Source organism: Silurus aristotelis (assembly GCF_946808225.1).
Source record: "Silurus aristotelis genome assembly, chromosome: 10".
NCBI classification, from domain to species: Eukaryota; Metazoa; Chordata; class Actinopteri; order Siluriformes; family Siluridae; genus Silurus; species Silurus aristotelis.
In genome coordinates, this window is record NC_139583.1 from 20,997,290 (window position 1) to 21,010,142 (window position 12,853).

The window sequence follows — 12,853 nt, forward strand, 5'->3', positions numbered from 1 at the left end:
AATTGAGACCTGTTTAAAAGTATTTAAGCCCGAGTACAGCAAATTTAAGACTTTTCAAGGCCTACAATTGAGATTGGTTCATTTTAGTCTTTTTTTTGTTTGGCTCTTTAAGACAGCCACTTTGAGTCCTGGACGAATCGTAGGAAGCCCGACTGTTCTTACCTGAGGCAGGGCGGAGTTGAGCTGCCTCTGCAGGGCGTCTCGTTCGTGGCTAACCTCGTGCAGCTTGCCCTGAGTCATTCCCAGGTTCTCCTGAGTCTCCCTCAGCGTGTCCAGGAGCCTGTCCCGCTCCTCCAGCATCGACACCATCAGAGACTCAAAATGTCCCTCTGAATCCGATTGGAGGGGAGACCCAGAGCCACGGCCACCGCCGTTACTCCCCACCTCCGCCTCGCTGATGGTGGGCATCACCTCGCACATCATCTAGGACAGGAAAGGACAAAGCAAGACATTCAATATAAGGCATAAAGTGCAGTGTGACCTCAGGCATGCCATTAATCACAATATTCAGTGTACGATTGAATTTTGAATCCGTTTACATGTAAATAAAGGAAAGTTCCTAAAATGAATAAATAAGTCTCCTGTTGTTGTTATTTGAACATGCGTTTACTACAGTTTTGTGAGAACATGTCTAAGCTAGATCGATAATGACACGAGGAAAACTGATGATCCGACACTGCTGTTCCAAAGTCCCTCTACATTCCAGAGCGTAGGAAGCTCTACAGAGAAAAAAGCGAAGGTCACGGAACACAACGTTAAACCTTTACTCGTGCTGTGTAAAGTTGTTTTGTGCACCTACATTCTCTCACAAGTTGCTCATTCTGATCATTATGTCATTGTAACGTTACGACCGGCGAGTGAATAACACTGATTATCTCTTCATCATGGCACCAGCACTTCATTATGTTACTGAGGAATTTATTAGGAAGTAAGTGAACATTCTGTCCTCGAAGTTGACGTATCAGAAGCAGAAAAAATATGGACAAGCTTAAAGAGTTGAGCGACTTCGACCAGGGTCAAATTGTGATGGCAAGGTTTTCCAAAACTGCAGCTCTTGTGAGCTGTTCCCAATCTGCCGTGGTCAGTATCTATCAAAGGGGGTCCAAGGTAAAGAGGGAGTAAAAGGGGGACCGAGACAATATTAGGCAGTTTCGTAATGTTTTGCCTGATCGGTGTACTCCAGGGGTCACCAACATGATGCCCGCCCACCACGAGTAGCCTGCGGGCCTTTTCTAAAAATAGCTGTTTCCTACTTTGTTAATCATTGTTGATAATTATTATGAGTAATCATTGACATGATCAGTGTCTTCACAGAAATGAATATCATTAATTATTAATAACAACATAATAAAAGATAAATTGAGCAAATTTGTTATTTCAAATCAAACTGAAAACTGTGTGTATTAAACTGGTAGCCCTTCACATTAATCGCTACCCAAGAAGTAGCTCTCGGTTTCAAAAAGGTTGGTGACCCCTGGTGTACACAGTATGGAGTAAAATTTTTTGGACACCTGACCACAAAATCTGTATGTGCTTTTTGAACATTCCATTCCACATTTACTGTTATAACTTCCTTCACTCTTCTGGGAAGATGTTGAGCGAGATTTTTGAGTGTGCTTGTGGAGATTTGTGCTCATTCGTCCACAAGGGCGTTAGTAAAGTCAGGTACTGATGTAGGGTGAGGAGGCCTGGGGTGCAGTTCCAATTCATCCCAAAGCTGTTGAACATGGTTGAGGTAATTGCGCAAGATCTTCCACTCCAACCCATGTACACTATAATCACTATATGTAAGAAACACTTATGGCTGGAAAAAGCAGGCATCCCAGTATTTTTGTCCATATAGTGTATTATTTATTCCTCACCATTAATCTCAACATGGCCACAGTTCAGATCAAATGAAACAAACAGTTACACAAAGCAGCTTGCAAATATTGATATGTATATTCTCAGCACAATAAGATAACCGTGCCTCACACAGGTATTTCCGGTGGTAGAAAATAATCTTCACCACAGGACCACTGTTCTGCAGTGCGCTCCAATATGCTGATAAATGTTCAGTAGTTTGATAAACATTACGGAACTCAACATTTGCTTCCACATGCTACTCATTAAAACAGGGTGAAACATTGTGATATTGATATTATAAACTCAAAAAGTACCTGATAATACTAGGGTCAAGGCTTATGTTCTTACATTAGGGTTAAATATAATATAATATATATAAGCTGTTTTAACAATATTTGTACAAACAACACACAATCGCATCAATATGGAATTGGTTTTGGTACCTGGTGTCCTATAATAACCGGTCAATGCTATCATAGTACATCCAGTATATTTTTATGATATTTAGTATCCAGCATGTTTAGTTATTATATATATATATATAATGTATGTAATGTAAAAAGTTTAACGTGTGATATTTCTTGATACTCAGTAAGCGTGCAATATTAAGTATTTTTTGCGATACGCAATACATAGCTATCGTATGTACAATCGCAATATCCAGTTCACTGCACATCAAGTGTACCACATGAGAACATGAGAATAAGAACAGTGAACATTTTAATAGGAACATTATTAAAGCGATTATTAAACCATTTAAAATATTCTTTAAGTTATACACATCAAACACATTACAAAGCCCAATAGAATTGATTTCGGGGGCCCTCACTCACAAAAAGGCTGGAGATGTATGTGTGTGTGTGTGTGTGTGTGTATATATATATATATATATATATATATATATATATATATATATATATATATATATATATATATATATACACACATACATACATACATACATACATACACACATATGTGTGTATGTATATATATATATATATATATATATATATATATATATATATATATATATATATATATATATATATATACACATACACACGTACACACACACGCTACCTACGATAACCTCTATAAACTATAATATCTTCAAATGCAATACCATGAGACTTCTTTAAATCTGAAAGCTGTACCTGATGTAGTGATCAAGGGATCAAGTAAATACAGCATCACCACCATTACTACGACCACTGCTTCCATATCTGAAAGACGCTTTTATCCGCTTTTCTTAACATGATCAAAAAAATTTACTTGTGGCTTGAGATTAAGGATAGAGTGAAGACTCAGACACTGGTGGTTATAAGCTCTACTTACTTTTCAGCTTCATTTAACTCCAGAACCAAAATTCGGACACCAAACAGGTTGTGATTTAACATGCAGCATTTTGAGTGTTGGTACGCTGTGCAAGTCCTCGAGCAAATCACATCCCCCTGCACTTCTCACAGAGAGATGGAATGAAATGACAGGGAGAGGACGAGCGGAAAATGTAACCTCGTTTTACCTCGGTGGACGGCCTGTGTGCTCGTAAGGAGGTCAAACGCTGAGAGATTTACGCTAGCGCTTCGGTGCGGGAGGGGGGATGGGTTTAACTTCACAGCTTTGATTCCAAGGAAAAGGAGTGGCAGATGGGGAGCCGACAGGATACCTGAACAAGAGCGTCGGACGAACCAATCGGCGTGCTCCATGCTCACCTGTGCACAATAATACACAGCCATCTGTAGCCAAACCTGTAAAGCTGCTTTCTTCTGGGCCACTGTGTTCGAGGTCCAGCTGAAGTAACTCAACACTGCAAATGCTACAGATCATATTTCGCTCCTCATCAAAGGACACGTTAAAACCCCAGGGTACATAAAACCTAATGTTAAAAGAATGGACCATTATTTCACCTTAAAGTGTGATTTACTAACAAAAAAAAAACAAAAACAATAAAAATTAAAAAAACTCTAGTCTACTATCTGAATTTGCATAATTAATTTCACGTCTGCTTGCGAAAACATGCTCCAGATCGAAGGAGACAGGATCTGGGATGGGACTGGGTCGTTTCTGATCGCTGCCTTCTGAAGCCATTCCTTCGCTAAAATGGTGTTTTGCTCTGGGTTGTTGTGCTGGAACGGGAAATTTCTCTTAATATTCAGTTTTTTTGGACAAGAGGCCGGCGTGTTTTGTGCCATAAAAATGTTGGCGCTACCAAAAGCCAAAATTCCAGGTAAGATCCTGAAAGCATTATGCTCCCACCACCGTGCTTCACTGCTGAGTCTAATGGGATTACGTCCTAGCATGTTCCACCTTCACATCATCTGACCATATTACATTTTGCCACATGGTTTGTTGCGATTTGTTTTCATCTAGCTACCCTCCCCCCCTAGCCCACGCATGCGAAGACCACAAAATTACCTTCTATTATAAATAGCTATTCCTGCAGCTCCTTTAACGTTGCTCGCGAGTCTATTACCACCTCGTTAAAACATTTCCAGTTTATCCTCTCGCATTTTAGAGACATTCCTGCTCTTGGCAATGTCACAGAGTTGCTGTTTTCTCCTCTCCTTCACGATGTTCCATGTGCACCTATGATTTGGAAATTCTTTTGTACCCCTGTCCTGATCGCTCCATTTGAATAATCCTGTACATCCTTTGTGAGCTCTTTGGGGATCGTGATGCCTTTTCACTTGTCTTGTCGTTTGCTAGGCCAAGATCTATCGTTGTTTCATTTTTACATCACTTGACTTGACAGCTTGACCTTTACTTTGAGCAAAAGCTAACAATCCGAGGTACAGCGTAAAAAAACGCAGTTTGCTTATTTGTCTGTTGCGCTTGGGTGAGTAAAATAACATACTGGTCTACACAGATTTCACACATTCTGAGTAACTCAGCACCACGAGAACAACAAATCAAACGATTAGCGTGCGCTTAGCACGTGCTCACCTCTCCATCACATTCACCTCTGTAATGAAGGATGGGAATGAAAGACAATGGAGTGCGCTTTTCTAGTAAAATAATCAATAACTGGGTGGGTATGGTGCCTCGACCACTGCAATGATGATTATATATCTCCAGCACATCTCAAGCTTTTTTAAATATATATTAGGGGTGTAACGGTACGCAGAGTTCACGGCTCGGTCCGATTTTGGTACGATTATGGGGGGAAAAATGCTCAAGATAAAATTGTCTTTTTTTTTATTAACGCGGTTTATAATAATCAACATTTGTGCAGAAGAGCTTAAATTTTTTAAAACAATTTGAAATTCAAAGCATGCTCAGATTAAACTAAAAATAAAATGGATTGAATTTATGCGCTGCACCTTTTAAATTGCATCGATTAAATTGGCACAAATGAAATCGATTAAATAGTTTACATTTGTTAGACCCCATTTGGGCTTTACATTTATTTTTTACGTTTTCTAAAGACGTGTTCCACTTAACTGTTCTACTTCTTTCAGCATGATTCAACGCGGCTTCGTTCTTTCCATCTTTCATTCGTTCACTCCCTCGCTATGCGAAACTGTCAGGCTTTTCTTCTTTTAAGAGAAATGTTTGAAGCTGTACAGAAGAAATGCGTGAAACAAACTCGTGTTTCCGGTATGGAGTGAGGCAGAGACCAAAAAAATATATAATCTTACGGTCCGCCACTTAATACGTTAGGACCTCGGATTGTGCGTGCATCGTTACACCCCTAGTACATAAATACCACGAAACATCCATGAAACGCGTCAGTTCCTGTTGGAAGCTATTAAGTCAGTCCTGCACCAGGATCGAGAAAAAACAAAATTAATCTCAGCTATTCCTGTGAACAAGTCAATACGGTTTCTACATTCTAAAAAAAAAGAATGTTACAGCTGTGATTCTTACGAAGAGCCGACATCTGAGACTCCTTCTGGGGAGAGGGGAGTCTCCTCACACAAAACGGCACCGTATTAACTGGTGTTAATCTGTTTATGTGGTCTCTCTCTTTGTGCCAGTTTACACCACGGGAAACAATTACTAGCGCGAAAGCGTTCGTAGAACCCTGTGAACTACCGTTAGAAGCAGCAATAGGGAAATAATCCACACCTTCTGACCATCCGGAGGAAGTGTAGAGACGACAAACGGTCACGCTTCAGAATACTTCCCAGAAATCAAAACGTGAGTTTATCTTTTCTTAAACAAAAAAAAGGAAAATGATTAGCTGGACTAGCACATTATCTACAGCCTAAGGGAACCTGGACACCACGACACCACTACGTTTACATAATGGTACAATATTTGGACACCTGACCATAAAATGTGTGCTTTTTGAACGCCCATTTCCACATATATTCCTCATTTACTGTTATAATAACCTGTTCTGCCGGATTTCCGAGTCTGCTTGTGGACTTTTTTGCGCTCATTCAGACACAAGGGTGTTAGTAAAGTCAGGTCCTGATGTAGGGGGAGGAGGCCTGGGGCACAGTCAGCCATCCAGTTCATCCAAATAAGGTGGTCAATAGGGTGGTTCTACAGCAGGCCACTCAAAATGTTCCAACCAAGTAAAGAATATCTTCATAGAACTGGCTTCACACTGGGACACCGTCATGAAGAAACATTTGGGTCTCCTAGTTTTAGTGAAGGGAAAATGTAGCGCTACCCTATCCAAAAACATCCAATGTAATTGTGGGCCTCCAACTTCGTGGTCACAGTTTGGGGAAGAACCACATATAGCTGGAAAAGTCAGGCGTCCAAGTACTTTTGTCCGTATAGTGTTTATGGTATACCTACACACTAAGTGTGCCGAACGAGATATTTTATATTTCATATTTCAGATGCATTAATCCCACGCCCTTTCCGATACACTATTAGAATCGATGCACAACACCTTAAATACCTGTAGAGCCGACCTCAATAGATACCCCACAATTTAATCAGGCACAATCACCACATCATTATAAGGAGTGCCTTTGAGAGAAATATTCCGTCGTAGATCTCTGCGAGCACGCAACAAACATAAACTAAATAAAAATTATGTGTAAAGACCCTAAAATCGTCACTCTTTCCTATATTAATTAGACACAAATTTCTAATTGCAAACCCAATCTTCCTTTCTACATCCACACACAGAATAAAGCGCTTTACAAAAAACCCCGTCTGTTGACAAGAATCATCAAACACGTTCGTGAATCCAGAAAATCGGCTTGTGTAGTTGTTTTAAGGATCTCCCACATATAATTATATAATGGTTAGGCTCACGGGGCGTTTCACGTTTGGTCCGAATGCTCGGGTCCGCACCCAGGACCGACTCTGGACTCGTTTTGCGGGGGCGGGATCAAGTATAACCTGCAAAAGAGCCGTTCTGCAGTACCTTTTTTCTTTTTAGGCGTGTAGTCTGGTTTTAGATATGAAATAGTAGATGAACCCGTATGCGTTACCATGATTACAGCATCAATTTCCAAGAGCTACGAGTCCAAACGCTCTTGATAAATGTGTCGTTGTTGAACTTACACCTTGAGTCTGGATGAATGCAGGCGAAAACAAGAGCGCTCTTTCACTGCGTAGTAAAAGTGTATAGACACAGCATGACTAACGCAGAAGTGCTGTGATATTTCCCTTTTTTTTTCTTTTCAAACCCTATTTAAAGGAAGAGAAAAGTGGAAGTGTGATCCAACAGAAATGAGCTTTAAAAAAAAAGAAGAAAAAAAAAAAGCCATTGAATACAAAATGCTGCTTTGGCACTTTCGGTTTCTTAGCTAGCTGGCTTGTTTTCATTTCTCACTGCATGTGATTAAACAAAGCAAAAGGCATTGTGGTATGTACGGCACACATGAAGCGCTTCTGGGCAATGGTTGAAAATATGAGGCAACTTTGCCAAATGCACATACAAAAAGCATGGGGCTCTGGACATGGACGTTTAATAGATTACTAAATAAAAACCAAATGATGGTCTCTATGTTAATCAACTGATGTCTTGGGAAATGTACGACTTTTCTACAGCAATCAGCTCTGCCCTTTGCCTCAGTGCAGATGCTCACAAAAAAAAAAAAAAATAAAAAAATAAAAAAACTCTAGTCTACTATCTGAATTTGCATAATTAATTTCACGTCTGCTTGCGAAAACATGCTCCAGATCGAAGGAGACAGGATCTGGGATGGGACTGGGTAGTTTCTGATCGCTGCCTTCTGAAGCCATTCCTTCGCTAAAATGGTGTTTTGCTCTGGGTTGTTGTGCTGGAACGGGAAATTTCTCTTAATATTCAGTTTTTTTGGACAAGAGGCCGGCGTGTTTTGTGCCATAAAAATGTTGGCGCTACCAAAAGCCAAAATTCCAGGTAAGATCCTGAAAGCATTATGCTCCCACCACCGTGCTTCACTGCTGAGTCTAATGGGATTACGTCCTAGCATGTTCCACCTTCACATCATCTGACCATATTACATTTTGCCACATGGTTTGTTGCGATTTGTTTTCATCTAGCTACCCTCCCCCCCTAGCCCACGCATGCGAAGACCACAAAATTACCTTCTATTATAAATAGCTATTCCTGCAGCTCCTTTAACGTTGCTCGCGAGTCTATTACCACCTCGTTAAAACATTTCCAGTTTATCCTCTCGCATTTTAGAGACATTCCTGCTCTTGGCAATGTCACAGAGTTGCTGTTTTCTCCTCTCCTTCACGATGTTCCATGTGCACCTATGATTTGGAAATTCTTTTGTACCCCTGTCCTGATCGCTCCATTTGAATAATCCTGTACATCCTTTGTGAGCTCTTTGGGGATCGTGATGCCTTTTCACTTGTCTTGTCGTTTGCTAGGCCAAGATCTATCGTTGTTTCATTTTTACATCACTTGACTTGACAGCTTGACCTTTACTTTGAGCAAAAGCTAACAATCCGAGGTACAGCGTAAAAAACCGCAGTTTGCTTATGTCTGTTGCGCTTGGGTGAGTAAAATAACATACCGGTCTACACAGATTTCACACATTCTGAGTAACTCAGCACCACGAGAACAACAAATCAAACGATTAGCGTGCGCTTAGCACGTGCTCACCTCTCCATCACATTCACCTCTGTAATGAAGGATGGGAATGAAAGACAATGGAGTGCGCTTTTCTAGTAAAATAATCAATAACTGGGTGGGTATGGTGCCTCGACCACTGCAATGATGATTATATATCTCCAGCACATCTCAAGCTTTTTTAAATATATATTAGGGGTGTAACGGGCTCTCTGTAGATCTCTGCGAGCACGCAACAAACATAAACTAAATAAAAATTATGTGTAAAGACCCTAAAATCGTCACTCTTTCCTATATTAATTAGACACAAATTTCTAATTGCAAACCCAATCTTCCTTTCTACATCCACACACAGAATAAAGCGCTTTACAAAAAACCCCGTCTGTTGACAAGAATCATCAAACACGTTCGTGAATCCAGAAAATCGGCTTGTGTAGTTGTTTTAAGGATCTCCCACATATAATTATATAATGGTTAGGCTCACGGGGCGTTTCACGTTTGGTCCGAATGCTCGGGTCCGCACCCAGGACCGACTCTGGACTCGTTTTGCGGGGGCGGGATCAAGTATAACCTGCAAAAGAGCCGTTCTGCAGTACCTTTTTTCTTTTTAGGCGTGTAGTCTGGTTTTAGATATGAAATAGTAGATGAACCCGTATGCGTTACCATGATTACAGCATCAATTTCCAAGAGCTACGAGTCCAAACGCTCTTGATAAATGTGTCGTTGTTGAACTTACACCTTGAGTCTGGATGAATGCAGGCGAAAACAAGAGCGCTCTTTCACTGCGTAGTAAAAGTGTATAGACACAGCATGACTAACGCAGAAGTGCTGTGATATTTCCCTTTTTTTTTCTTTTCAAACCCTATTTAAAGGAAGAGAAAAGTGGAAGTGTGATCCAACAGAAATGAGCTTTAAAAAAAAAGAAGAAAAAAAAAAAGCCATTGAATACAAAATGCTGCTTTGGCACTTTCGGTTTCTTAGCTAGCTGGCTTGTTTTCATTTCTCACTGCATGTGATTAAACAAAGCAAAAGGCATTGTGGTATGTACGGCACACATGAAGCGCTTCTGGGCAATGGTTGAAAATATGAGGCAACTTTGCCAAATGCACATACAAAAAGCATGGGGCTCTGGACATGGACGTTTAATAGATTACTAAATAAAAACCAAATGATGGTCTCTATGTTAATCAACTGATGTCTTGGGAAATGTACGACTTTTCTACAGCAATCAGCTCTGCCCTTTGCCTCAGTGCAGATGCTCACATCAACCCGTCACCAGGTTCGATTCAGGCCCCGATCACTTTCAGGCTGCAAGTCCAACAGCACTAGAGTACGACTGCGAGCAGACGAAGACGTGTCACCGTTCTCCTTTCGGTTGTTTTGTTCAACACCCGAGTGTGATCGCTGCGTTTACAATGCGCACCAGGATTTGATCGAATCACTGCATATGTGAAAGCACCCTTATTCTGCAGCTATTCTTTCCTCATAAGTATGTGTTTACACAGATACCACATCAACGGCATTGTGGGATTTTCCACTCCGGCCCATGTAAAGCATATCTTCATCTAGCTGGCTTTATGCACAGAGGCATTGTCGTGAACAGGTCTGGGTTGTCAAAGTGAACAAAATAAATCCATGCTACTGCATCCAAAGGAACCCTATACAATTTTAGATAGTGGGAACAGACCACATATGGCTGGAAAGGTTTTCAGTCTGTTATGTACCCACTTCCTCCTCAATTTTAAGATGGGCACAAGTGACACTCCGAATCACCACAGAACCCGAGCGGTGATGTTTTTGCGGACACGTACTTAACACTACATACAAATCTGCACACGATTCGATACTAGGCTGCAAAGGAGCCGTTGTGAACCGAGCTGCGATTCTATTCCAGATGTTGATGCATTTCCTTTGGAACCTAGGAGTGAAGAGCACCGACGTGTTGACGTGACCATTGATGATTGATTAACCCAACAATCAGTTGCATGCGATACACCACACCCTGCTGACAAACCTCAACACATTTGACTGCAGCACAACAAAACTATGCAGGCGAGCTGAAAGATTCTCACTGTCGGCTTTAGCTACGTTTGGATGGCTTTAAAGGGAACGGTAACGATATCCAAGATAACTAACTTGATCGGTCGAAATTGTAATGGGACAGCAGCAAGTTCACAGACATACAGCAAAGTGTGAGCAACGAGGGTTTTTTGTTAAAATATACCCTTGTCAAAAAGCTGGGGGTCAGAGCGCAGAGTCAGCAACAATACAGCACCTCTGGAGCACTGAGGAAAAAGGGCCGTGCCCAAGAGCCCAAAATTATTTTGTTTTAATTAAATAAAATAAAAACCCACTATAATACATTGTGTAAAATAGTGCAATCAGGTAGAAATCTGATATCTGCACATTAAAGCGCATTACCAGCTCAAAACGTTGCAAAATTTTTATATACTTTCTATGCACACCATGATGGTATATACACATGGGAACGTACGATACTGTATCTAAGGTGCAGCAGAAAGAAATAAAGAGAGCGAATGAAGGTGCCTAGTTTTATCAGCGCAATCAGGTGGACGACCTAAAAGACTGTAGGTCAACATTATGGTTAAAAAAATTTTACTTTGGGTTGATCAAACACTTCCAAACTATTTCTTTAACAGGAAGTGCTCAGGATGACAGACAGCTCAAAAATGCACCAATGAACGGTGTTCTCCTGGTAACACAAGACCCCGGGGGATTTGATTGCTCGAGCTCAAGACTAGTGCAGGATGACGTGTAATGATTTAGAAACTCTCAGGAAATCAATCTAAACGATCTCTGGAAGACTCGTTTTGCTTTCGGAAGTATAATCGAAAACCACAAAACAAATTATTTCTAAAAATTGTTTAATACGAATGTCCAGCTGATTCTTACCTCTGCAGCACTGATGTGGGGCTTTCAGCCAGGGTTTGGAAGATGAATTCAGGTTATTTAAAAAGAATAATAAACGGTATCAGATCCTAGAACAATTTTCCAATCCAAGTTTTTAATCGCGGGTTGTCCTCCTCCAATCCATGAAAAAAGGGTTTGAGAAATATATCCAAAAGAAGACCAGGAACAGGGAAAAGGGGCCTCCTTCAATCACTCCACAGTGACATTATTCTCCAAACGCTACACTAGTTAGCTACCAGCTTGAAGAAGAAAGCAGAACTCACAAGCTGAAAAATGTTACATAGAATTAAACCGTAACGCGTTTTATTACATAGATTTTAAAAATACATTGTCATTTAAACCGTATATAAATAGTATTATTATTAAAAAGAAGGGAAAAAATCAACACTTGTCCCAAATGGATATTAGCACCGTGTTAGCTCCAAGCTTAGCCAGCTCGCTAACTAACTAACGTTAAAGCCGGACCAAACACCGGGTTTGGGCCTTTTAATAATATATCTCTTTGCAAAAGTGGACTTAAGGCACTAAAAAAAAGACGGAAAATAAAAGCGTGTAATGTGGAGAGAATTCGCTCTGGAGTTTGGGAGTTTGTTTAGGAGCTCTTGAGCCACATCACTGGATCCGTCCAGTGAAGAAGAAGAAAAAGCAGCTCGCTGATCCAAAGGGAAACGTCCGGGGGGTGAAAAGGATGACTAAAAACTGTACAATCAACCCCCCGAGTAGATAACCAACTATTTTGCCCTTCGAATCGGTCCGTCTCGGGTTGAGTTTTCGCCAGTAAATCCGATATCCGTAACGGATGAACTCGGAGACTTTAAAAACTGGATGTTGGCCCCTTTTCCCGGTCGCTCTTCTCGTTATCTCCAGCCGGGTTGCCAGCTTGAAGTCACCGTTTCCACACTGCGACTGCGACGTCACACTGCTGGCGGAAGTCAACTCCTATTTGCCATGTTTATCAATTAAACAATATAAACAGTGAATTGCACTATGGCTCAATATATGGACGTTGACAGTTCATGCTGTTTTGCTTATTTATATTGAAACAATGATCCATTTATTTTTATAATGTGAAAAAAACAAAAGTTCTGGAAAAGCTTA

General features: G+C 40.7%; 1 protein-coding gene across 11 annotated transcripts in view; it reads right to left on the reverse strand.

Annotated features, from left to right (window-relative positions):
* The window catches only part of ppfia1 (PTPRF interacting protein alpha 1), an 84,450-nt gene extending 71,797 nt beyond the window's left edge, over positions 1–12,653 (reverse strand). For 7 of the 11 annotated variants that reach the window (XM_083552859.1, XM_083552855.1, XM_083552861.1 and 4 more), the window contains exons 1-2: positions 11,738–12,653; positions 163–423 (exon numbers count right to left, since the gene is read on the reverse strand). In XM_083552859.1, the coding sequence (XP_083408985.1) occupies positions 163–423 (261 nt within the window). In that variant the 5' untranslated portion in view covers positions 11,738–12,653. The remainder of the gene's footprint in view (positions 1–162; positions 424–11,737) is intronic. The other 4 variants (XM_083552860.1, XM_083552857.1, XM_083552853.1 and 1 more) reach the window with 1 other exon arrangement.
* Positions 12,654–12,853: the final 200 nt, after the last annotated feature.